This window comes from Eimeria mitis, genomic scaffold (genome assembly GCF_000499745.2).
Source record: "Eimeria mitis Houghton genomic scaffold, Emh_scaff199, whole genome shotgun sequence".
Classification (NCBI taxonomy): domain Eukaryota; phylum Apicomplexa; class Conoidasida; order Eucoccidiorida; family Eimeriidae; genus Eimeria; species Eimeria mitis.
Window position 1 is genome coordinate 1,603 of NW_013570313.1, and position 26,030 is coordinate 27,632.

Below are 26,030 nucleotides of genomic sequence, written 5' to 3' on the forward strand. Positions count from 1 at the left end.
TTGAGGAGCTTTTAATCTGCCCGATGGTTTCGATGCTGCGGAGGTGAACAGATGGCAGCCGGAGGAGCTTTGGCTTGCATTAGGAGGCATAGCGCTACTGTCTGTCTGTGTGTGTCTGCGTACCTATCTGCCTGTCTGTCTTCATCTGTCTGTCTGTCTATCTACTTCTATATCTACCTCTCTGTGTGTCTGTATATGTCTCAGTATGTCTATTTGTCTGTCTATCTGTTTGTCTGTCTGTCTATATTATGTGNGTGTGTCTGTATATGTCTCAGTATGTCTATTTGTCTGTCTATCTGTTTGTCTGTCTGTCTATATTATGTGTTTGTCTGTCTTTGTTTGTCTCCTTTGTTTGTCTCCTACCTCTCTGTCTCCTGTCTCCGTCTCCTTCGCATTGACTGACCCACCAGTCCGCCCCCATCCACTCCCTTTTCATCAACACGCTGGAGAAGGTGGGCCTTGTCTCGGCCTTCCAACCTCCCTCTCCTCCACCTTGCTGTTCCTGCTGCTCCTCTTGCTGCTGCAGCTGCTGCTGCAGCGACCCACGGAGCCGCAGCAACAGCCGTTCCCCCCGCACGCGCGGCAGCAACTCCAGCAGCTCCAACCCGCTGCCTGTCTTCATACCCTCCTTTGCAGCTGCATTTACTCCTTCGCCTGCTGCCTCCTGCTTAGCCAGCAAAACCCCAACGAAGCCCGCAGCTGCTGGGGCCACCCGAGGAGGGAGTCGAGGAGACAGCGGGTCAACACCAACCCCACCCGCCGAAGCAGCAGGGCCCGAACCCTCTGCACGCGCAGTAGCAGCAACAGCAGGAGGTGCAGCAGCAGCAGAACCAGCAGCAGCCTCTCCTTGCCGCTCTTGTACTGTTGTCTTTTTGTTGGTGCCCAGGGCCCACTCGAGCTTATCTGCATTTCCTTCTTCCCCCTGAGCTGACGGCCGCTTCAGAAATCCGCTGAAGTCCCGCAGCAACTCCAAAGCAGAAGAGACAACCTCAACACGCGCGGGCTCGACAATGCTAGCACAAACAGAGGTTGTAAGCTCCTGGATCAACTGCTGCTGTTGCTGCTGCTGTTGCTGCTGCTGCCTTGTAGGGACGGAGGCGGGTGTGTTGCCAGCCGCAGAGACAGAAGACTGAACAGACCCGTCCGTCTGGGGCCCCAAGTCTGTCATATCACCCACGCCCGACGGTCGAGGAGTCAGCTGCTGCTGTTGCTGCTGCTGTTGTTGCTGCTGCTGTTGCTGGCGTGGGTTGGGGGAGGCCGTAACGCCGGTGGCCCAAACGCACGCAGCAACAAGAAGAGAAACAGAGTCGAGAGAAATACCAGGGAAACCGCTCCCGGCTCTGCATGCCTGCAGCAGCACTGAAGCAGTGCTGCTGCTGCTGCTGCTTGCTTTGTCCTCTGGTGCTGGGCACGTGGGATCGGTTCCCACTTGGGCGGCGTGGGCGACCAGCAGCAGCCCCTGCACCAGCGAAGGGGCGCCGAGCTGCAGGCCGTTGGTAGCGGATGAGTCAACACAGCAGCGAGCCAGTAGCAGCAGCAGCGATAGCAGCAAAGGAATATCCAAGCACCAGTAGGCGCTCAAGTGAAACTCCCTAGGCAAGCACAAGAGCTGCTGCTGCTCAGACCCGTCCAGCATGCAACTAGCAGCAGCAGCAGCAGCACGAGCAGCAGCAGAGTCTGCCTCAATGGTGCGCAGTGTCCGCCTCCTCAGCGCCTTCAGTGTGGGGCGACGGAAGGCCGACCGAAGGGCGCCCCCAGCCTGAGTAAAGTGAGGGGGGCCCCCTTCTCCCTGGCCATGGGGAGGGGCCCCCCCTCCGTACCCAGTCCCTTTAATCCCTTCCAGGTCCGAGCCCCACACAAGACTGCCTGCAGCAGACAAGCACAGCCGACCCCTCCACGCAAATATAAACCACGCCCTCCTCACACACCTAAATAAATGAACTCCCGCTGTTTCAGCTCAAGCGGAGTCGCAGGGCCTCCACTCTGCAGCAGCAGCAACAGCAGCAGCAGCAGAAGCAGCAGGAGTGCGTACCGTCTGATTCTTCTGCTGTTTCCCCGCAGTCGCTGCGCACTTCCGGGAGTTCTAGGAGACTGCGTGGGGGCTTCAGACTCTGCTGTCGCCGCATGCGCTGAGGTGGGGTCAGGGAGAGTGTCTGGGTGGGAGGGGGAGAAGCAGCAGGAGGTTTGGTGAGCTGCTGCAAGGTGGGGTTGTTGTTCCCTCTGTCAGCAAGAGTGCATCGGAGAGCAGAATCAAGAGCTGCTGCCTGCGACATGTTGTGCTGCAGCAGCTGCAGCAGCTGCATGCCTCCCCTCTCTCGCTGCTCTGTGCGGACCTCCCACGTAAGAGGGGCCTCCGTCTCCCCCGTGCCTGCAGCAGCGCATGCGCTGTCTGTGACGCGTATAGAGACCTCCTCGATCCTCACAGAGGCCTCCGCGTCGCCCCACAGCTGCTGCCGCTGCAGCTGCTGCAATGCAAATATGTAGGCGAAGATGTGGTAGAAGCAACAAAGCAAACGCAGAGGCAGCAACTGCAACTGCGCTGCTGCAGCAATCGCTGCTGCTGTCTCCTCCTTCGAGTATAGCAAGAAGGCGGGGGCTTGAGGAGACACTTGTGGGGTGGGAGTCGTCTCCCCCTGACACAGCAGCAGCGACCTAAGGAAATACAAAAGGGCCTCCTCATCGCTGCGGCTCTTCTCACGAGCGTACAGCTGCTGCAGCGATACGGGCCGCCACGAGGAAGACGACGGAGGTCTCTCAGCAGCAAGATCAGCGAAGCGCTTGGCTTCTTCTCCTGCTGCTGTTGCTGCTTCTGCTGCTGCTCCTTCTGTTGGTGCTGCTGCAGTTCCTGCTCCCTGGGGCAGCAAAAACTTCAGGAGGCGGGCGCAGCGAGACAGGGCGGCTGCATGCAGCAGCTGCAGCTGGCGGTCTACGAAGGAGCGGAAGACTGGATCCTGTTGAACCTGCATGTCTATCCCGCCTGCCGCATCTGGGTACTGTGCTGCAGCAGCAGCTGCTGCTACTGCTGCAGCTGCTGCTGAGACCGAGGACCGCTTAGACCGCCGTTTCGTCTGAGGTAGCTGCAGAAGGACGGGGGGCCCCAGATCTCCTGCGAGTTGCCGCCGCTGCTGGGTGTTGGGGCCCCCCGAGAGGGTGGAGTTGCGGTGGTGTTCATTTGCTACTCTGAAGGAGCTGCGCCTGCCCTCAGTCCCTCCCCCCCTTTCTCCCGCTGCCGCCAGGAAGGAGGATGAGGTAGCAGCTGGAGAAGCAGCACCAGAAGCTGCGTCTCCCGCGCGTCTGCGCAGGGCCCCCCGCACCCCGTAGGACGGGTCAAGCTTGCCAATTGCTGCTGCAGCGGCACCGTGGAGGAAGCGGGCGCGATGCTGCTGCCGTTGTTGCTGTTGCTGCTGCGGTTTACGAGGGAACGCCCTGGCGGGTGTTGCCTGGGGGCTCTGGGCGGTGCGCCAGGCCTCCATAAGACGGAAGACGCGGTAGCGGAGGTCGCAGGGGTGGAGGCAGCAGCTGCAAGCAGGGCCCAAGCCGCTGTCGGGCACGGGGGCGAGCAGACTCAGCAACTTGTTGCTGCTGGAGCTGGGTAACTCGAAGGAAACCCGCGCCAGCTGCAGCAGCTGCAGCAGCACTTCTTCGTTCGATTGCTGCAGCAGCGGCGCCGGACTCAGCCAGTTAGCCGTAGCACGCAGACGCTGTCGCGGCAGCGAGAGATTAAGCGAAGAAATAGAAGGGTGAGGCAGACCCAGCTCTTCAAGCTGCTGCTGCCACTCCTCAAGAGGCATAGAGAAAGGGTGACAGACGCCAAGCAAATCTTCTCGAGCCCGCACACGACCAGATACGCGAACGCCACCACCAGGACCGCTTGCCTGCTGTTCCTGTTGCTCCTGCCGCTCCTGTTGCTCCTGCTGCTGTTGGAGGGGGTCTGGAATGTCTTTGTGGTGAGGGGCGAACTTCAGAGACATGGCCCGAGCCAAAGACTTTCGTGGCCGCCGCAGCTGAAGAGAAGCGGGCTGGGGCTGGCCTGCTGCCGCTGTGCCGCCTTGGCCAGGGACGTGCAACGACGCTGTGTGCAGCAGTGCACTCGGCTCCGCAGAACCCTCAAGCATCTGCTGCTGCTGCCGCTGATGTTGCTGCTGCTGTTGCTGCTGCTGGTGCTCTTCCGGGTCGCTGGAGATGGCTGCGCCTAGTTTGATGGACATGGCCCGTGCCAGCGACTTGCGGGGCCGTCTGACCCGTGAAGCTGCCGATGCTGCTGCTGCGGTTTGCGTTTGTTCCTCAGGAGAAGGGCCTTGGCCGGCGTTCGAGGGGACGAGCCTCTCCTCCTCTTCCGCTAGAAGCGCTGCAGCAGCTGAGTACTGCGAGTAGTGATAGGCTACGAGCAGCAATAGCTCGTAAGCCAGAACCTGCAGGTCGGACTCCTTCCACTCCAGGGGCCCAGATGCTGCACCTCCACCTGTTTGCTCCTGCTGCTGCTGCTGCTGCCGCCTGCTCGACAGGATTTGGCCTTGAAGCTGCTGCACCGACATGCGACTGGCGCCGATGGAGCGCAGCCCTGGCTGTGATGGGCTGACGGGAGCAGCAGCAACTGCAGCAGCTGCAGCAAGGCGGCAGCACTGGACGAGGAAGGGCGGCATAGTGGCGTCTGCTGTTGCCTCCACCGCTGCTGCGACGGAGGAGGCAAACGTTGGGTCTGTCCAGTGCATGCAGTCTCGCCGCGCCTCCTTGCTGAGGGCCAACCCCAGAGGAAGCCGAGAAGACGGAGAAGACTTAGAGGCCTCTCCGTTGCTTGAGGCCTGTTGAGGCGGCCTCTGCTGCGGGCGTTGCAGGTCCTGTTCATTCGCTCTACTGGACATGTTGTTCAGAAGGGGAAGCGAACGAAGCGACAACAAGAACTCCTCGTACCGCAGCTGTACATCTACCCAAACCATTTCTATAGGCTGCTTGCTGCCTGTATGTGATGCAGAGGGAGGGCTGGCATCAGGGGCTCCCAACCGGGGCCCCCCGGCGCTGCCTGCGTTGATTGCGGAGAGCTGCATGGCCGTCTCGGGGGTCCTTAGGCCCCCGTCAGCCCTCCCTTGCAGCTCCCCTCGGCCCCCCCCCTGGTACAGATTCTGTTGAGAGGGGGGGACCCACGTATTCTCGTCGTCAGAGTCCCCCAGGTGTATTGTCACCTGCTTCCGCACCTTCTGCCTTTGGTTGCGCGGTGACATCAAGGCCGCCGGAGCTCCGCCTTTAAGTTGTTGCTTCAGTGACTCGATTTCCCTCTGTTGGTTTTCTACTTCCTTCTGCTGCCGTTCGGTCTGCTGACGCAGCTCGTCACGCTCCGCCAAGGCCTCTTGCAACTGCTTCTCTTGATGCAGCAGCAAATTCCTCAGAGTCGCCTCGTCTGCATCGCACGCCCAAGCATCACACTTAGACAGAAACTGAAACCTGCTGCTAACACACTCCCACCCTACACCCTTTCCCCCCCACAAAACAAACTGAAACCCCCTTCCCTCTCTCCCTTTCTACTGGATGCATACGGGCTCTTGTGTCAGCTGGACACAAGACACTAAGGACTCAAGTGCACCACCCTCATGCGCTGCTCTTGGCATTCGCGTACTTGTGCGTTGTTCGGCGTTGTCCGCGTTTCCGTTGACCTGTCTGTACAGCCGAGACATTAACTCCTCAGCAGCCCCCTCGGCTATCACATCCTGCTCAGCCTCTGCGGTGAGACTGCCCGAGGCGCTCGCAGCTGCAACCTCAGCTGCAGCAAATAGCTGCAGGTCCCGCACGTAGTGCAGCACAAAGCCAGTGCTCCTCTGCTGCGCCGTTAGAGCTGCCTGCAGTTCACAAAAAAAACCAACACAAACTCCCGTCTGCGTTATTTCCTCCTCTTAACACAAAAAGATGCGGCGACTTTCTGAACAGCCAACGCCCAACGGCTAAACCCCAACTTTCAGGCATCGCAGCAGCAGGGCAGAGAAAGCACGGATGGTGTGGAAAGGCCAGTAAGTAAACAGCGCCGGCTAGTGCGAGGCCAGTGAGGGTTAGTTATTAGAGAGAACGGGCGTGAAAGCTAGAAGACAGTGCATATCGTTGACGCCTTACTTTGCCTGCAGCCCTCATAGAGTGCAACACAGCAGCAGAAATACGGCGTTGATGATCCTCTGCTCGCACGCCAACGGCCTCAGCCCAAGCGCTGCCGTCTGCGGCCTTGAGCAGGCGCGCGCTGCCACGCAGCTCCACCGAAGCCCTGCAGTAGCAGCAACAGAGAAAGGAGCTACAGGAGTGAACGTCTCTACGACAAGACAGTTAATCAAGGCACGGCGGCCCGCAAACAAACATCAAGAAAACAAACACCAATGACGGCGAAGGGAAGAGAAGAATGTTTGGTCGTGAACAGCTCTACATACAGAGGGTGAGAGGCTGAGGAGGAGGAAGCATCTTGCTGCAGCTTCGATGCATCGGCTGAGAGGGCCTGCTGAAGGGCTTCTTGAGCGGCCACCTTCAGTCGGGAGGCGCGCGAGATCCGCTGAATTGCCTTTTGCTCCAGAGAGGAGTTAACAGCAGAGCCAAACAGTGAACGAAGCTCTTGCAGGCTCGCCTCTGCCTTCTGAGGTGCATCAAGAGAAACACGACAAAAAAACAATCGACATTGTGTATGGCCAAAATGTATTTAAAATAATAAGTTTGTAAATATGTATTGTGGGGTTTAGCCTGTACTTTCGCATGCAAACTTCGTGCTCCGCCCAAACAGCATCCCCAGCTACAAATGTAGTCTTTGCAACAGCCCGAGTCGCGCGCAGCAAAAGACAAGGGAAGGAGCGGCAGTCTACAGGCACAAAGGGCTGCTAGATTAGCACAGAGCCGGCCACTGCACACAAGTATGAGTATAATAATATCCGTCGTTGGCTGACACGAGGGTATCAACGCAACAATATCTCCTGCATTGTTGGCTGGCACGAACGAGCGCACAGGATCTGCTGCAGTATTAGCTGATACAAGCTAACGCCCTATTATAATAATATGTGCTGTATTGTTGGCTGACTGTCAGTTCTTCTTCGGCAAGTTGAAGCCTCCTCGCTGCTTTTTGCACTTCGCCGGCGTTTGCAAATTCCGTCTGGAGGTGAGTGGCCGCCTTTGAACCGCCCGAAGCTTCCCATGCGCGCGCTAATGGCTGCAGGGCCTCCTCTAAAGGCTTCAGAACGCCGGATCTCAAAGCAGAAGAGAAGCGATCGGCCTCCGCTCCCGCCTCCGAGCACAGCAGCAGCAAACTGTTCAGTGCATCTCGCGCACCTCCAGCTGCTGAAGGGTCGCGGCCCGCCCCCTTATTGCCGGAAATAAATGTAGCATCTTTTTCAAGTGCTGCCGCCGCATTGAGGCCTCTACCGTGGATAGCCTGGAGATCCTTTGAAAACCGCTCAAAGGCCCCAGCGAGCTCTGATTGAACCCATAGCCACGCAGCAGCTGCGCGTGATTCGTCGCAGAGCTGTTGCCTCTGGAGAGGAGGTGCCGGCACTGGGGTGGCAACTGGAGTGCCAGCCCCCCAGCGGCCGTTCATCTCGTCTACAACTGCGAGCGAGTCATCCTTGTGAAGGAGTTGAGCGTCTACGCCCAGGGCTTATGGACAGGGAGTGCAGAGGAGGTAGGACTCCGGCGTAACTAAAGAGGTGGTCTTCAAGTCAAAGACAAAGTTGCCAGATGAAATGGGCTTGGGGAAAAACGGAGATCAACAGGGAGATCTCAACAGCTAACCACGGCGGGCACCCCGTCTCGCTGTGTGGAAGCACTACCGCCAGAAGGTGGTGCGGATATCAGTGAAGCGATTCACCAAGAAGGAAGGACTCCCTCTCGGTAGAAGCCTCAACAAGTCCTGGGCACAACGCCGCAGGGACGAACGGTCGCTTTTGCTGCCCGAGACAGACGAATTCCCGAGTCTGTCTTCCTCTTAAAAGTCCACAAATTTAAAAGTTCCAACGCATCACCTTTTTAAAGAGCTGCACATACGATGCAAATGGGGCTAAAGAGAGGCCCAGATGCCAAACGTGACCCAAACCAACAACCCCGTGCCCAAGACAGGGCGAGTGAAACCGGGTACAGACGAAGCGACGGCAGCGGGTTGCTCAGAGGCAGATTTGGTTAAAGGAGCAGAAAAGTAATCATTTTCATGAAACATTTGAAGAGAGAAGGAACACTATTAGAAGCATCTCATGCGGAGTCGACGGTTTGCGCAAACAACACGTTTCATGAACAGCGGCACGGCTCTCCTTGTAGTGAACAGCGGGCTCTGCTGTTCCTACATATGTATCCGATGTCAACCCTACTGGGTTTCAAAACTCTACATCTATACTCTAAACGCAACATATATCTACTATTGTGACTAAATATTGAAGCAATTGCCCTTAAAACATATTCGAGTCCGATCATCTTAAAAAGGAAATTCCATAGTGATAAATCTTCATCTGACTCTGTCTTGAGTCAGAGTCTCATCCGCAGTATCAGTCTCACAGCAAGCCCCAACCTGGTGTGAATACTGAGCATTCTTGGCTTGGATATCTTAACTTTCTTTCTAAAGTAATACAACTTCTCTCGATAGGCATTGTAGCCGTTCTCTTAACGGCTAACTAGGTCTCTGAGGGTTCCGCTTGAGCTCCATTGTATGCCTGTACACTACATATCTTGTCGTCGCTCTCCTGTCTTCGTTATACCGACGGACAGGGAAAGACGTTTAGAAAGTTTTCTTCATCAGAATCATAAGGGTCCAGGATTATCGTCTACTGCCCATAGTAAACGCCGTAGCCCCTCATTTTTGTGTTGGGCGCACACGACCCTTACGATCGCAGGTCAGGAATGGGCGCTCTGCAAGTTTGCAGTCGGCTCTGTTTGTAGCATCTTTAATCATTAACACGTCTGCTTTCGCTTCTCAGCCAGCCGTCTTACAACTTCGCGACGTTCGCAATCGTTCAATGCTGCCCGATTCAACTCCCGTTCAGCTTAGCTGTACCGCAACACTCGAGCTCGAAATCAACGGAAAACATCCAAACTAACGCCACAAAATGCAGCGGTATTTGGATGTGTACTAGTCAAATGTTTGAGAAGATTGTTTTAATTCGGCTTCCACCCCTTCCGTTGCATTCGCCGTGGGGTTTCCACGCGGTTATTCAGAAGGATGCCTTTCTTTACGCCGCAGAATGACTGAACTTACCAAAATAGGGCCCAGTAATGCCGCCCTTAGCCATAGTGTTGGTGCTTACGAGCTTTTGGTTTGCTTTAGGTTGGCAAACTGAACCTGATCTTTACATCAGTTGTTGCCAATTCGCATGATGGTTCTTCGTTACATCTAGATTGCCAGATGCGCCAAAATAAAAGCTGTTCAAACCTTTGAAATGAATATGTATTCGTAAAGCACTTAAAGCACTTGGAAAACGAAGAGGATGAGCTGCTACAGCAAGAATACGAGGCTGAAACCTCGTCGGGCCGATTGCTTGTGAATGTGCCTACCGAACGTTCACATCTCAAACACTGGAGAAAGTGTGGCGCTTCGCAAGCAAATGCTAGAAACACCCTTTAAAAGAAAACCTGGCCTATATGTGTTATTTCTGTAGGCATGTTGCCGTGACAGGATTTTCTGTAAGACCCAGTTCCTGGAAAACAAAAATTGGGTGGATGAGCTGTTTTCCTTTCAACTACAGTTATAAGGGAAAGCCTCCACCCGTTTGTTGTTGGAGTTAGAGGCCTCACTCGTTGCGCATGTATACAGTTAATCTGTCTAGAACTGTTGCTTTTGCAGCATATTGAAGGTCGAAGCGGTTCGAGGGCGCTGCTTTGGTACCCCAAACAGAACACATGGGACATCACCGTTTGCTTCTCCACAGATAGGCGACTGCTTCAGTAAGGCCAAAGACGCACCTGCAAGCCTGCGTGGAAAAATTACAGATTTGCACTTATACGTGGCAAATCCCTTTCACCTCATTGTAACACTGGGACAAGCCCCACTATGCATGCATAATTCATTCGGAACACTCGACAGGCGAACGAATTTGCGTCGTAAAGGAGCCCAATTCATTCTCAGAGGTAGTCGTCTCTGCTCTACAAAGTCGTCGCCGCAACTGTGCAGCAGCCAGAAGGCACAATCAGTAGCATACAGCCTACTGTCTTCCATGAATTTGGGGACTGAAACACCCCTGAATTCGCACGTGTTTAGAGACGAGACAGTGCAGTGGGGATTGCTCCACCGCTACATGCTTGCAAGCTCATTTCCTCCACGCCTTTGTTCCCTTGTGCAGTGCTCCGGGAGAAGATCACGTTGCAATCTTTCCTGAATCAGATGTTTTGCTCGATTGATCTGATGTCTGTACTTTGCTTCGCGGAAGTGCACCTTTTGTCCCATGAAGCGGCAAGGCCAGACCACAGCATCTGACAGGCTTAGAAGGCTTGTCAGATGCCGTCATTGTGCACATTTAGCATGTGTCTACACACCTTTAACCAATGTTCCTCCGAGGACATAAGAACCTCGTATTATCTATCCCAAACAGATCAGGAAATCATCGTTGGTGCACCAGAATCCTTAGGTGTATTCTGTTAATACCTTGCATGAAGTATGGTGCATGTGATAGGCACAAGATTCCGCTAATGGCTAGCCAACAGCTAACTTTCACGATGGGGCACCCAACAAGTTGGTTTTTGAAATCTCTTTAGATATGCTGATAGGATGCACTCCAAATGACCCCACAGATTGTTGCATTNACCTCCGTATTCCGTGGGAATACGTCATTTCATGTTGAACGCTGACACAACAACCATTGGGTCATATCTACGTGCTACAAACTATTCCTTCTGAAGGGTAATATCGGGGCACAAATGAACCAATTCTGTTGCGCTTCGTGATTTGGTTACTGTTGTGCAGAAGTGGCTTTTTAAAATACTAATGCACTGCGGCTGAGCAAAAATCAGCAATATGTCCAGAAACAGGCAACGGCCATAGAATAGGTCGCCCAGTATACATCCATTAGGGGTATAAAGGAAGGGGCAAATTTGATTGGAGGCCTTTTGGCAGTGTTCTTCTGCCAAAATTCCTCCAATCAAAATTGCCCCTTCCTTTATATATAGATTCATTTTGACGTCTGCCGGTGTCACACAATCACCATTTGCAAAGGCTCGACCCTTACGTTGAACGATCGCTTTGTAGCTTGGAGAAAAACAAGCGACGGATATGCTGCTGTCCACAAAAGCATGCTGTTTAGTGTTTTTATTCTGGATTCTTCCAGCAGCTTTGCTGCCTGTAAGAGATGCTGGAAACAGCAGTAACGCCACAAAAGGCTGGAACCTTATTTGAAAAGAACGAACTGTCAAGGAATCATTGATGCATACTGGCACTTTTCAGGAGTCGACTTCATTGAAAAAAAGTGGGCATTTATTCTCAACTAAAATTATTGCTATTCTGAGTTGCCTTGATGTGAGTTCGACCCAGGTAAGGGCAAGATCAAGCAGCTCTAGTTTTGGTTCCGTTGGTGTCTGTCGTTCGGATATCAAATTGAAGTCTTCTAAGCTGGTCAATAGTTGTTTTCTACTTTAGTACACTTCTTGAAGGTTTTATGTTGCCACATCAAAAGTCCCCGTCTACTGTGTACAATGTTTACCAGGGCAAGCCGGCTGCGCTAACCTGGCCCTCGGCGAAATTTGCACCAGTGCAACTTGGTTGAGACGTGCGATCCTCGAGGAAGTCAATGCTGTGAAAGGTATCCTGGCAAATTCCGATGATGTCAAGTGGAAAAATCTGCAGATCTGTGGTGTGAAACGGAGGTGTGCGCGGCTGGAACAGACGACTATCGTAAGTGGGGCGGGCTTTGGCAGTTTCTCCGCAGAATGAGGAGGTTAAAAGAGGAAATCTCGGTGAATAGTGGCTGCTAAAAGGATATTTAAGGTACTTTGACTCAAGTTTGTTTCGGATCAGGTGATCGATTTGCCACTTCAGACTCTTCAGATACCGTGGAGGGACAGATACTCTGGTGGAGGAGAAAGCTAACAGTAACTGTAATCCAAAGACCACTCCTTCTATCACTTGTGAGAATAAATGCCAGTACAGCGCGCCGAAGTTAACTTGTATCCTCTGGAAGACCCGACAAAGCGCTTCTCTGCAGTGTGGTCGTCGAGCCTGTTCAACATGGGATCTCCGGTGGGGCAAAACCCGCATGGGTCGACAGATTCATATTCTTTTGAAGATGATTCGATACATTGCAAAGGGAAACCCTGAGCAGTATCTTTTTAAATGCAGAACTTTTCTTCTATGTCCAGTTCTGGACGTCCAGGCGCCAACTTGCTCGGGAACCACTGGTCCATAGCGAACTCGACGGGTTGTAGTGAGGAACTTTGACTCTTGCTCATGCTCAAAGTTCTCCAATTAGCTCTGAATCAATTAAAATTTCTCACACAAAAGTCGCATGCTGCAGCGGCGAATGCGGACGGGACAACCTTACGGGACCCCGTTTCGTTCGAGAGGTGCTTGGGGTGTCACTACAGTTGAGAATTCTTGCTGATCACTCCGATCCTCTAGCGTCATTCTTGGAATCAAAACAATCTCAACCAGCATCGGTCCGCAAGAAATCAGCGGCACCTGAGGGGCAATCTGGTTTTGTTTCTACTGCAACAGACTTCCTGATTTCTTTTGCGAAGATGTGGCGCCCCAGCGGATTAACTGTTTTCCTGGCAACATGCCTTGGTGTGGCTCTCTTGACCACCACCACAACTAACGCCGAGTTTGACTTTCCGGCTGCGAATTTGAGGTCCATTCAACGTCATCTCGTCCGCATGGGCGAATTTTTCCCCGTGAACCGGTAAGCGAACAACCTTTATGCTGTCTGCTTAACAAGTCTCCAATGCTTTCTGAAGTCCTGGTGAAGGTGATGAAGGCTTCAATGGAGCTCGCCCGGAAAACCCGGAAGGAGGCGCGATTTCGAAATTCGCCTTCTCCAACATGCCCTCTCTCCTCGGAGCAGTTTACCTGTTCTCTGCCGTCTGCTTCATTCTTTGTCTGAGAGGCCTGAGCACTCCCCAGACAGCCAAACGCGGAAACATCCTTGGGTATGAGAATTTTTGAACTGTCCAATTCGAACATCCAAGAGTGAATCGCTCTCCTCCAGTCTTGTCGGCATGGTTGCCGCCGTAGTTGTCACCTTCACGGAGGCAGGATTCGGTCAACACTACTTGCTGTTCTTCGGCACGGCTGTACCTGCAGTCGGCTTGGGTTTATACATCGCCCAGTCCGTGAACATGACAGATATGCCTCAACTTGTGGCTCTGTTCCATAGTTTCGTCGGTCTCGCCGCCGTGATGGTGAGGCGCTACCAACTATCATATGACCCCATCATCCTCTTCATGATTTGTGCATCAGGTTGGATTTGCGAATTTCCACTCGCCCGCCGGAGTTGAGCGCGCCTCATCTCTCCTTCGCCTCTTGGAAGTTTACGTCGGAGTGTTTGTTGCTGCCATCACCTTCACAGGATCCGGTGAGATATACGGAGCGCTATTTTTGCATAAAAGGGGTTGCATTGTTTCTTTCATCAGTTGTCGCTGCCGCCAAGCTCCATGGATCGATGGAAAGCCGCTCCCTGAGAGTCCCCGGTCGTCATGCACTCAACTCTGCCACCGTTGCTGCCATCGGTGTCCTTGGCGCTCTTTTCTGCGTTTCCTCTGGCCACTTCACTCGCATGCTTTGCCTGTAAGATGCCCCGAGTTGTTTATTCCCTCAAGACGATTCTTCATTCCTTTCCTCAGCTATGTCAACGCTGGTCTGAGCATGTGGCTTGGTTTCCACCTAGTCGCCGCCATCGGAGGAGCTGACATGCCTGTCGTGATCAGTTTGTTGAACTCGTACTCTGGAGTGGCATTGGCTGCCAGGTATGCAAATCTGAAATCCATTTTCTATTCCTGACCAATTCGACGGTTTTCGCAGTGGTTTCATGTTGGACAACAACTTGTTGATCATCGCTGGTGCTCTCATCGCATCATCCGGTGCCATCCTGTCTTACATCATGTGCAAGGGCATGAACCGGAGTCTCTGGAACGTCGTTCTCGGTGGCTTTGAGGAGGCAGAGGGAGTCGGTGCAGCTGCCCCACAGGGTGCTGTTCAACAGACCAACGCTGATGAGGTCGCTGATGAGCTTTTGGCTGCCCACAAAGTCCTGATCGTGCCTGGATACGGAATGGCCGTTGCTAGGTGCCAGAGCGAGCTCGCTGACATTGCAAAGGTAAGCGCCAACTTTCGTCACTATGCATGAACAGCACTCACCAGTCAACGATTATAGAACCTGATGAACTGTGGCATTAACGTCGATTTCGGCATCCACCCAGTCGCCGGTCGCATGCCAGGTAGGGCGTTTAAGACCATGCGTTTTTAAAGGCTTCCGCTAATGCCATTTTCAGGCCACATGAATGTCTTGCTTGCCGAGGCTGATGTGCCATACAAAATCGTCAAGGAGATGTCTGAAGTCAACCCTGAAATGAGCTCATACGACGTTGTCCTGGTTGTCGGAGCTAACGATACCGTCAACCCTGCTGCTCTTGAGCCAGGATCAAAGATCTCCGGAATGCCAGTCATTGAGGCATGGAAAGCTAGACGCGTATTTGTCCTGAAGCGTTCCATGGCAGCTGGATATGCCAGCATTGAGAACCCTCTTTTCCATTTGGAAAACACCCGCATGCTCTTCGGGAATGCAAAGAACACAACCTCTGCTGTGTTCGCCCGTGTCAATGCGGTACGTGGATTTCGCTTTCTTTCCAGCCTAACCAAGTCATATTTGGTGTTTTTCAGAAAGCTGAACAGATGCCTGCCTCCGCTGCTCGCGATGATCTCGAAGCAGGACTCCTTGAGTTCGAGAGAGAAGAGCGCATTGAACCCTCTTCATGGCCTTATCCTAGACTGGCTGTCGGTGTTCTCAAGGACTCCAACGGTTCCGTCATGGTGCCCATTGCCCCGAAGTTTGTTCCCAAGCTCAGAAAGATGGCATTCCGTGTCGTCGTTGAATCTGGTGCTGGTGCGGATGCCGGCTTCACCGACGAAGAGTACAGAAGAGCTGGAGCCGAGATTGTCCCCAGCGCCGAAGCAGTCATCAGCGCAGCTGAAGTTTTGCTCCGTGTGTCACCACCAACACCCGACATGGTCTCTCGCATGCCAAGAGACAAGGTTCTGATCAGTTACCTCTTCCCCAGCGTGTAAGTAGTCAAATTCAGTCAGCAAGCTCAAAACAATATGCAGCAACGTTGACCCCTTCAGCAACACTCAAGCATTGGACATGCTTGCACGTCAAGGAGTCACAGCCCTGGCTGTCGACGAAGTGCCACGTGTCACCAGAGCACAAAAGCTAGACGTGAAGTAAGAAACTATCGCACACGCATGCTGTCCGATACGTAGCTAATTGTATTTGTACAGGTCCGCAATGCAAGGCCTGCAGGGCTATCGTGCAGTCATTGAGGCTTTCAACGCCCTGCCAAAGCTCAGCAAGGCGTCCATCAGCGCTGCTGGTCGTGTAGAGGCTGCTAAGGTTTTCGTCATCGGTGCCGGTGTTGCTGGCCTGCAGGCTATTTCAACTGCCCATGGATTGGGTGCCCAAGTTTTCGGTCATGATGTGCGCTCGGCAACACGCGAGGAGGTTGAATCATGCGGCGGGAAATTCATTGGCTTGAGAATGGTAAATTAACTTTTCCCTACCCAAAAAACAACCCGACTCTTATGGTTAAAGCAGGGAGAAGAAGCTGAAGTTCTCGGAGGCTATGCTCGCGAAATGGGTGATGCATACCAGCGGGCCCAGCGCGAATTGATTGCAAACACAATCAAGCACTGCGATGTTGTCATATGTACCGCTGCCATTCACGGCAAGCCTTCTCCGAAGCTCATTTCGCGCGACATGTTGCGCCAAATGAAGCCTGGCTCTGTAATTGTTGACCTTGCAACTGAGTTCGGCGACACACGCTCCGGCTGGGGAGGAAATGTTGAGGTTTCCCCCAAGGATAGCCAGGTCGTTGTCGACGGCATCACCGTCATCGGACGCAGACGCATAGAAACCCGCATGTGAGTTTATCTATCCTGAGAACTTTCTAGTCAATGAAGCTTATCATCACGCGTTTTCAGGCCCGTCCAGGCTTCAGAGCTGTTCTCCATGAACATCTGCAACCTCCTCGAAGATCTAGGTGGTGGCAGCAACTTCCGTGTCAACATGGACGACGAAGTCATCAGAGGATTAGTCGCTGTCTATCAAGGCCGTGAGCAATTAACCCTTTTGATCAGATCGACCTCCGTACCAACTTCTTCTTTCAGGCAACGTGTGGCAGCCCTCTCCACCCACCCCTGTCTCAAGAACGCCCCCGCGCGTGCCCATGCCAGGACCTGCACCAAGCGCCCCCGCACCTGGAAAGGCCGGAGGTGCCTTTGCACAAGCCCTAGCTTCAGATGCATTCTTTGCCATGTGCCTAGTTGTTGCCGCCGCTGTTGTCGGGCTCCTTGGAATTGTTCTCGACCCCATGGAGCTCAAGCACTTGACTCTCCTTGCCTTGTCTCTCATCGTCGGTTATTACTGGTAAGTTATCGTCGTCCACAGACACTTTTGACCCGCGCTTATTCGGGGACATTTTGCAGCGTCTGGGCCGTTACTCCTGCCCTGCACACTCCACTGATGTCCGTGACAAACGCCGTAAGTCAAGCATTTATTGCGTAACAGCTGTACCATTGTCTACTCATCTCCTTTTTTTCAGCTGTCAGGAGTTATCGTCATTGGCTGCATGCTTGGTGAGTCAGGACCGCTTTTGGTTCATTTGGCTATTCCTAAATGTTTTTTTAGAGTACGGCACTGCATTGATATCTGGATTCACCCTTCTGGCTCTTATTGGAACCTTCCTGGCTTCCGTCAACATTGCTGGTAAGATGCTCATCGGTAGCGAAAAGCCATCACAAGTCCTTCATCACGCATCTTTAGGTGGATTCTTTGTCACCCACCGCATGTTGATGATGTTTCGGAATTAAGGGAAAAACCCCCTTGAGTTCTCGCTCTAAATGAACAATTTTTTTTTAATTGTTCCCCACCATTTTTCTATTGTCTATTTGAGTTGCCACTATGCCTTGTAGAAGTCAAGCATTTAGGGTACTTTTGCCTCAAAACACCAACAGCACATACTACATTCTAGCGACTACTGGTAGTGTGNGTGTGGAAACTTTCCCTGTTTAAAGTACTATTGAAGCTTCTATCTAATGCGCATTAGTAGCCGCCACTCTTACTGGCCCAAAAAAAAGTTGACTCGTCAAACTCTAAATCTCCGCAAGCCCTTCTAGCTGCTGATTGCCACCATGCATGCTCCTGGCGACTTTCATCAACTCTGTCTTCAAGTTAACGGGAGGTATGAGACAGAAGCACTAATTGCCACAGCTCAACACTCTTCCTACACAGCACTCTGAAGGTATTCCTCCTGACACTTCCGGAGGAATTCCTTCAGAGTGCTGAGCAGACCCGCCTCACCTGTTGGCAACAGTGAACTCACTGTTGCCAACAGGTGAGGCTGGTCTACCGTCCCTCAACCGCGATCGCATACAATACAGGTATCGTCGAAAGCGAAGGAATTACTGCGAGGAAGCGACAGGATCTCATGATATATTATCAATATGCCATCCATCGAACGCATTTGATCCAGACTGCTTTCAGTGAGTATGCAAGAACTTGCCGTCAAGCGGGTGGAGCAAGTCGAATTTGGACTAAAAATGTCCAGCATTCGAGCGTTTTCGCCCAGCTAGCAAATAACATGGAGCTCACACGATTTTGAAAAAATCACAGTTTGATTCTGCAGCCCATTGGGCTCGCCCGCTTTTCCTTCGCCTCAGCATGTCCCTCTTGAAGAAGGGACGAAAACCATGAAAGCCATTTAGTAATGGCATCGACAAGAGATGGCTCATCGGAACGCCTCTCTTGGAAGTGCGAAGAAACATTTGTGCAAATACTCGAGAGGAGCTCGTTGTCTGCCGAGTGAAGCAGCTGACGGGCAACCGACTCAACTGATTCTGCGAGCACTCTGCAAAACGGACACATTTGCAAAGACACACACGAATCGAGCAAAGGTTGTTCCTATTAATACGAGTTGTATATGGCTTGTTTAAGATGTAACTAACGGAGCCCAACTTACGGCTGCCCGGAGCAGGGTCCAGGGCATCCTCGCACAGATTCTTCCTTCGCAACTATGGCAATGGTAGCCAAGCGGCAAAGAATCTGCGGCAGAAATTCTTCAATGTCAATTCCAATAGAAAGTAACACCTTGAGAGTTTGCAAGCCTGAGCTCACAAAAGTAGGCAGCACAGTCAACCTAGGGGGTCAGCTGCAGATTTGCGCTCCCCTTCCTCTGCGAAAGTGTCTTACACGGCTTTTCCACATACCTTCTTCTATGGTTTCGAGTGAAACACTCTCCAACGCCTCAAGGCAGGAGCCCATCCAATCACAAAGCCTCAGGTTTGCTGAATTTGGAGCAAATATCAACAGAGCTCTGGACCGTTTCAAAAACGCCGCGCTAAGACTCTCCGAAGAATGCAAAGCGGGATAGCACATGTCAATCAGAAAGTTTTGGCTGCATCCACAACGCACGCAGCCTCCTCCGAGTTTCCCTGTACATGCATCCGCCGGCAAATATCAAGAAAACTAACAGTGCAAGATTACATGCATTCTGCGTACCAATCGAAGAACGACTGATCATATTCGTCCACGAACGTGCGACAGATGAATGTCGTAAACGCCTCAAGATATGCATCGAAGCAAACTTCCACTTCCGTGTATATTGGAAAACCGCCCATCAGGGCCTGAAAAAAACGGGACAGACCACACTGGGACCATCACACGTCACGTAGGGAGTTTCCATAAGAGCTCCAACATTATAAAAGTGGTCCTAATTTTGTCAAATGCCTTGCTCAGGGTGTACGAGAGTATTAGTGCTGCGTACTTGCATGATAGGAGTCCGGTAGTTGTTCAGTCCTGAATGGCGAAACACAGACGGAGACATCGGAGAGGGGAAACGGCGATCCAAGAACCCCCACGCAAAGGATAACGCTGCATCCAACTATGTTGCTGCATGAATTACTGGGAGATATATGCTGCTGCTCACCACCGATGGGGCACTTGACGACAACCTCATTGAGGCACTTCCAACCCAAGAAGCGAACTTCAGCTGAATTACCCAAACCGACGGCGAGCGCACACAGCAACAATGCCGAGTATCAGCCACTCCGCTACAGAGGCGGCCCTTTCGCATCACTAAGAGGTCATCGTTCCAGATATATATTGTCGAAACAACCAATATTATCGTTAAATGCACGATGCTGGCGGGAGATGCAGTGTGGTCGTACCTTGGGGAACGTCTAAAACACGGAGGAGCGGAGGAATAATAAAGCCTAGACTGCGTTCTTCGTCTCCTAGCTGCGTGAAAAACAATAACACAACAAGCATACCTCACTACCTGCATCCTTCGCCTAGGCGAAGGCAGCTGGGGCTGTGAACAATTTCAGCTTACAGATACGGACTTGACGAGTGCTATCAGGACGCGGGAAACATGTATAGCCATTAGAGATGCGCCTTCATCACTAAGATATGAGAGAAGAACTCGTTCACCGCCTCCATGCATTGCTGAATGCCCGGATGCCATCTGTCCAGGGAAAAGTTCAGTGAGCTGCTCGTCAGGAAGCCCATATGGTAGCTGCAATCGCCCTGCGGCACGAAATTAACAGGGATATGGGCGAAGCGTATGCGTGTCTTTACTAGGTTATACTTGAGCAAGGCTTGGGTGCGATCCTGCAGAAATCCTCACCCGTCAGTGGGCAGCGAGGGTCTCCTCCTCCACCTCGTTCAGCAATCTGCACTTCAACAACTGAGGCTGCTGTTGTAGCTGTTAGTAATATGCGGGAGTCGGCGCGGTTCGCATTGGCCTGAAAAGCCTTTGGGAGTTCTTTGGCTGTAAGTGCACGAGAGCACAGGCCCGTCACAGCATGTATGAATGCGGGCGGTGGCAGTTCTTGGAAATGTGGCCCCACAGACGTATTTGGCCGGAAACTAAAAAATTCACCGACCTCTTTCAGAAGGGCTGCGCAGCGTCACACAGGGGAACGCAAAATACACTGCAGTGGAGCATGCGAACAGAAGTAGTGAAGAAACATTTCAAAAGTGATCGGATGACTTTCGATTGCTGCGCTGCACTACAGGAGACATCATCAGTATGCGGTTCCTGACCTTGCGCTTGTCGAACTACCGACTTGTCAGTGGCAGCGGCAGCAACCCCAAATGTGTCTAGGCATTTTGACGACCCTTGGACATTCAGCGCAAACGACAGAAGTACGCCCTGCAGGCAGACGAGCGCAGGCGATTGTAGGCGAACTGACTGATCTACAACGTAAACACCAGACTGGCTGCAAGTGAAATCAAGACTGTGGCTACTGCGTCGCTGCTTCCCCGGCCCACAATTGCTCCTGGTGCCCTCGTCGTCACTTACCTGAATGGTAGCAAGGATGTAAAGCGCTGCCTTTCGCGGGGCGCTCTCAGCCGCTACGCAATGGGTCCCGACAAAAGCCCAAGAGAAGTTGTGCTCCGGATATATGCTCGCTGAAGACGCCGAGCCGCCCCCTGTCTGGCCTCCTGCCGTATTGTGCTGTGATGGAGCCGCCACCCAACGAAGCACAGGCGGCAAACAAGCTGCGAGAATCATTTTCTCGACATCACTTAGGCCCTCAAGACTCCCGCAGTTCAGCAGAAGTGTCCCCGAAAGTNGAGGACGGTTCTGAAATCCTTAATAGCACAAAGCAGCTGGCTGACGGTTGCCGCACAAAGCCGGCGCTGGACAGAAGCCTCCGCCTCAGCCGCAGCCTTGGCATTCTCTCCTTCTATTTTATTCTCTGGCGCCGTCCCTCGCATGCTGCCGCTGCCCTCGCCACCACAGACCCCCTTCGCTGATTTGGGCGGCAATACACAGGCGGCGAGAACCCTAGAACAGCCAAGGAGTACCGTGGGGCCCCGCAGGAGAAGCGCTAGCAGACGTACCCGATTGAGATGCTCGGAAGTACTGCTAATGCACCCTGAAGCGACATAGTTGGGGAGGGGACAGGTAAAGAGTGCGGAAAGAGAGCCTTTTCTAATCTGCTGCACTCGCCGTTCCAATGGGCATTCACCACTAACTGCCTCCATATGTTGCAGATGCGCATCCAAGATATGAATCTGCTTGTTGCTCGCCTCCGTCCCTTCCGAGAGCAGCGGGTGGTGTCCCCCTGTGCCTGAGAGGCCCCAGTCAAGCCATTCCAAAACCTTGGGAAGAATTCGGGTGGCCATCGACGGGGAGACACGAACGATTATCTCAAATGCAAAGAGAGCCTCTGCAGCAAAAAAACAAAAGCAAAGATGTTCAGACACCGCATGCAATAAACGCGGTGTATCAAGGGTTCTGCGCCTTTGTTAGAGGATAAAGAAGCGCGGCTAACTGAGTCGTTTATAGGCTGTCTCATATCTTACCCCTTAATACGGCATCTGCAGACTCCGCATTATCATGCCGGTTGCCGCTAAGGGCCTCTGCCTGAGGTCGCCTCATCTCTGAAGAGAAATAACTATCGCTTTGTTGCTCAGGGGACTCTCTCGGTGTTGTCGGTGAAGCTAAACGAGGTGCTTGCTGGTTTAGCAGAGCCGGCTCGGCGGAAAGTAGCAGGAGGAGTCCCCATCGAAGCGCTCCAGTACAAACGGCTCTTTGGTACCTAACCGCCTCCTCTTCTTCGCTTGCCTGCGTCTCCTCTCCTCCATTTTCAGCCACCTCTCCATCTTCCTCAGACGATGCAGCAAGCGTGGTCTCAAAGTGGGCTCGGACTTGTGCAATGAATCGCGCTGTCAGCCACTGCGTCTGAAAGGTTTCAGTGACCTCCTGATCTGTAGCTGCACGAGCTACTGGGTGTGGCTGTTGATTCTCCGCCGCGTGCCCCGAGGGCCCGTCTTCTGCCGTCAAGTTATCTGAGCCGAGGGCATCATCCTCGACCTGTGATGAACTAAAAGAGGAGGGAAATTGAGAGGGCGACCCGAGGGACACAGACTCAGGAATTGCAGTCAGCTGCAGCAGCTGAGACACCGCAGTGCTTAGGGAAACAGCAAACAGTGGCCGACTGCTGCTGAGGCGACGAGCCGCTGCAGCCGCAGCAGCAGGTGGGTCAAGGGCCCGTTGACCCGTCATGAGCTATATGGCGCTGTTTGATATTCTCCCTCCAGGTCCTTCACCTCGACCTCCGGGAGAAGGGAAGGCCGGGGGGGGGGCCCGATGTTAAGGCAAGGAAGTTGCGACCGTTGCTTTGAACTGTTTTTGTGCTCCCCTACGTTCAAAAATAGAATTTAAGGGAAACAGATAGGAAGTGTACCGCGCAGTTGACTCCTGTGATTTGTACTGCATGCGAATCATCTCGATCTGCTCCCCAGTACCCGGTGCCGGGCTCGCCGCATACGGAAAAAAGAAGCTAAACTTCGCGACATCTTCTGAGAAGTATGAGCCATGTTTGCTCTTCAATGATGTTTCAGTGGCCTTTAGTTTTAGATAATTAAATATAACAGGCATAAGCCCGAAGCGGGAAGGAGATCCCCGATGTCCCTGCTCCGACGACGCGCCTTGGCAGGTCTAACGCTAGTCAGGAGGGTGCATTACAGGGTTGAATAAGGAGGGCACCATGTTTATATTGGCTGTATAGGACAACACAGGGGGGCAAAACTCCCGCCAACCACCTTGTCACGGCCGAACTGGTCCACCGGAGGGGCCCGGAGGGCAGGGGCCCCACAGAAGAACGGCAGAGGCGAGATCCCAGTGGGCTTGTGCGGCGGCAGCTCAGATGGTTTGCCTGTCCACTGAAGAGGGTGGCCTTGCGGGGACCTCCACGCCTACTCGGGCTTCGCCCCATGCCCGGGAGGTATGTACAGAGGCAGAGTTGCGGAGGGCGGAACGCCTTGGCTCTGCTTGGCTGCAGCGTTACCGCTACATCGAAGGCTCGAGCCTTCTGCCTTCTGTGGATCCTTTGAACGAGTTGCTACTCGGCCTCGACTTCTTCGCCGACCTCCGCGAAGAAGGCGTCCTCCGCCCTCTCCCGGGAGATACATCTGCAGAAGATCCCGCCCTTGCTGACTCTCTCGCTCCTGATGACCCCAGGGAGGAAGGGGAGGCGCGTGACAATGAAGATAACTGCGAGGCAGACGAGGAACATGGGGAGGCCAAGGAGACTTCGCAAGACGTCCTGATAGGACAGGCACAGCTGAGCCAACAACGGGAATATCTACGGCCCATACCCACAGTGATACCCAACGAAAATGTGTACATCGGCTTTTTCCTTCCTTTGTTCCTCCAAGAGGCGAAACAGGCCCTAGCAAGAGCCATCAAGCTTGACCTCGGGCCGCCCGAGCAGTTCCTGCAGGTCAGTCGAACTGCCAATGCAGATGCATCTCTCCCTGGCTAGTCAGTTTAGCTGTTGCTCCAGAAGCATGTCCCTTCCCCTTATCATCTTGATGCAAACAGGCACTGAAAAACGGTTTCACTTTGTGTCTCGAGAATTCAATGCCTAAAGGGCAGACGACGGCTACAAGAGGGAACTTGTCATTCTCCACTTCTGGTTGTCATGCCGCAGCAAAGTGGTGAGCCTCGGGGCTCCTTTCTCTCTCTGCTGCTGAGTCGGTCTGGAGGGGTGACTGCAGTTTCTGCGTCTGCTTGTCGGTACTGTCACGGCGACTTGGTGCTGATGTACATCCCAAGGGACCGGGCTGCTGACGAGGCCAAGAGGCACAAAACGACGGACAAAGGGGGCGAAAGGGAGGCCCAGGGGGAGAAATCTGGAGAGAAGGAAACGAACTCCAAGGAGGCTTCCGGCGGGCAGCCAGATGAGGAGGCGGAGGTGCGACCTGCAACCCGAGTGTTGAGGCCGCATGACACCGACTGCCACGTGCTCGCAGTTGTGTCTCAGGGACAGCACGAGGCCATCAGTGTTAAGGTCCTGACCCCTCTAGGCCCCGCGTACAACGGCAAAGACATCCATGGAGTGGAAGAGGGGCAGAACGCCTCCGGTGTGTATAATCCGGCCACAGGCCGACCGTACGGCTTCCTCTTGCCCAGGGACCGACGCCGCCTGCTGAAGCTCGTGAAGGCGCTCAATGGTCAGTTCACCAAGTGGACGGTGCAGCGAATCATGTCCCTCACCACCATACACAGAGAATTCCAGGTGACTCCCGTCATGTTGCAGTGGAGACTGCCTCTTTGCTCCTCTGTTGCTTTGACCTCTNCTCTATTTCCCTTTTTCCAGGTTGTATATGTTTGTTTGTGTATGCATGTTTAAGTATTCTTGTTCGTGTTCCTATCTTTCCCTAACTGGGTGAGCCTTTATGTCTGCTCCTACACCAACATTTTCCCATGTTGCTGTGTATTCACTATTTATCTGGGCGCGAATCTGTACTGTTTTCCTTATGTATATTTCTGTTTTGGGGCTTGCATGTGGGCGTGCATGTACGTCTGTGCATGTATACGAGATCTCCCTTCGTTTTGTCTGTGGTGTTGCCTCCTTTTGTCTCCCTTGCCGTCTCCACGTTATTTTTCCTGCCTGGACAGCAGCCGGCAGTTTCTTGTGTGTCTCCGGTTCGGGCTTCCGGTGCCTTCAGGGTTTGATGTCTCTGCCTGATTTGCTGCTGAAGGACAGTCTCTTTCGCGTGCCAACTGAGGGGTCGTCTCCACGACAACCGTTGAGCAAAGACAAACCGTCGAGCCCTCTGAACAACCCCTTGTTGGAAGGGCAGGAGGTTAGCCAGTCAGCGACTGAAAGCGGGGGGGCCACCGTGTCTCCTCCCGCGGGTAACACAGCGAGTGGTGAAGGCCCCTCACCATCTGACGGGCCTCGCGCTCAGACACAGACATCACTGGCCTCCACATCAGACGAGGCCTCAGAAAAGGCCTCTGAGAGGAAGACTCAGGAAAAGACGCAGCAGGCAGAGCGACGCCTTGTCATCCCGGAGGCCCTGAAGGCCCGTTTAGAGAGTCTGTATAACGCCAGCCAGCTCTCCGCCCTGGAGGATTCGCTGAAGGTGGAGGGCGTCACTCTCATTCAAGGCCCCCCCGGAACTGGCAAAACTTCCACGATAGTCGGCGTTGTCTCCGTCATCCTCCATGCCCAAGTCGAGGGACAGCACGAAGAACACGCACGCTCTTCTTCTGTAAGCGGCAGATCGTCCACAGAAAGGCAACAAATCAGCAGACTTGCTCATTCCTACTACCTACCAATCAGTTCCTTTTAACGGGATTTAGGCGTATTTTACTGTTCTAGTGGACTCCTTGCTGGCTCTTTGTGTGTCCGCTGCAGAACGAGCACGGCGGGACGACAGAGGGGAAAGCAGATAGACAGGAGACCAAACAGGGGACCGCAGATCAAGGTGCAGCAGTGGCTCAATCAAAGTGGCGCCCGTGGCTGCAGCGTAAGCATCGCATGATCCCTTGTTTCGGTTCTGAGCTCCTCGTCGCTGCCTCTGTGCTCCTCTCCTCGATTTTCCCTGCGACATCAGTGTGGGTTTAGAAAGGCCTGTGACCGCCTTGGTCTCCAGAATGGCTGTCAACGGGCAGTGCGGCGTTGTGTGTCTCAGCGAACTACACTCCATGGATGGATGAAGAGGAGCTCACGCTAGAGGATCTCGACTGTCATGTGATGCTGCAGCCAGCCGCTATTCCGACAGACACCCCTATCTGCCTAACGAGAGAGCGGCATGAGCTCCAGCCAGTGTACGTCCATATCCCAATGCAGACAATGCGGACAGAGTCATTGTCTGTAGTGACATCCTCAGCTGCAGTGTCTTGCTCATGCCAGGGACTGTTTACAAGGTTTTGCCTCGGGGGTTCAGCTTCTATGTTCGAATTGTTGCAAGGGATGCGTGGAAATGGACTTACAGTCACTGCGTAGTGCATGGACGGGAGTCTGTGTGTGTGTGTGTGTGTGTGTGTGTGTGTGTGTGTGTGTGTGTGTGTGTGTGTGTGTGTGTGTGTGT

General features: G+C 53.3%; 4 protein-coding genes across 4 annotated transcripts in view; 2 read left to right on the top strand and 2 right to left on the bottom strand.

Annotated features, from left to right (window-relative positions):
- Positions 1–7,552, bottom strand: part of EMH_0002990 (uncharacterized protein) — a gene marked incomplete at both ends in the record, with an annotated part of 9,054 nt that extends 1,502 nt beyond the window's left edge. Inside the window, 6 exons of the mRNA XM_013496227.1 lie at positions 364–1,866; positions 2,033–5,395; positions 5,612–5,831; positions 6,100–6,244; positions 6,405–6,604; positions 7,040–7,552. Of these exons, the coding sequence (XP_013351681.1) occupies positions 364–1,866; positions 2,033–5,395; positions 5,612–5,831; positions 6,100–6,244; positions 6,405–6,604; positions 7,040–7,552 (5,944 nt within the window). The remainder of the gene's footprint in view (positions 1–363; positions 1,867–2,032; positions 5,396–5,611; positions 5,832–6,099; positions 6,245–6,404; positions 6,605–7,039) is intronic.
- A 5,111-nt stretch (positions 7,553–12,663) lies between these two features.
- On the top strand, positions 12,664–16,566 carry EMH_0003000 (transhydrogenase, putative; the record flags this gene model as incomplete). The annotated part of the gene is made up of 13 exons (XM_013496228.1): positions 12,664–12,824; positions 13,131–13,323; positions 13,382–13,496; positions 13,555–13,708; positions 13,765–13,887; positions 13,943–14,237; positions 14,295–14,358; positions 14,413–14,744; positions 14,801–15,201; positions 15,419–15,677; positions 15,732–16,057; positions 16,118–16,248; positions 16,304–16,566. 13 exons carry the CDS (start codon positions 12,664–12,666, stop codon positions 16,564–16,566), a joined length of 2,817 nt encoding a protein of 938 aa, XP_013351682.1.
- A 1,235-nt stretch (positions 16,567–17,801) lies between these two features.
- EMH_0003010 (uncharacterized protein) lies at positions 17,802–22,209 on the bottom strand (the record flags this gene model as incomplete). The annotated part of the gene is given in 14 exon segments (XM_013496229.1): positions 17,802–18,042; positions 18,154–18,298; positions 18,401–18,588; positions 18,693–18,817; positions 18,958–18,989; positions 19,120–19,182; positions 19,361–19,430; positions 19,525–19,718; positions 19,819–19,962; positions 20,238–20,346; positions 20,497–20,768; positions 20,772–20,781; positions 21,042–21,370; positions 21,507–22,209. Coding segments are annotated over 14 exon segments (2,625 nt in total).
- Positions 22,210–22,420: 211 nt separating this feature from the next.
- Positions 22,421–25,945, top strand: EMH_0003040 (uncharacterized protein; the record flags this gene model as incomplete). Its single annotated transcript, XM_013496230.1, has 7 exons — positions 22,421–22,512; positions 22,715–22,835; positions 22,988–23,428; positions 23,639–24,226; positions 24,660–25,208; positions 25,355–25,424; positions 25,632–25,945. The coding sequence occupies 7 exons, from the start codon at positions 22,421–22,423 to the stop codon at positions 25,943–25,945; spliced, it is 2,175 nt and encodes a 724-aa protein (XP_013351684.1).
- Positions 25,946–26,030: the final 85 nt, after the last annotated feature.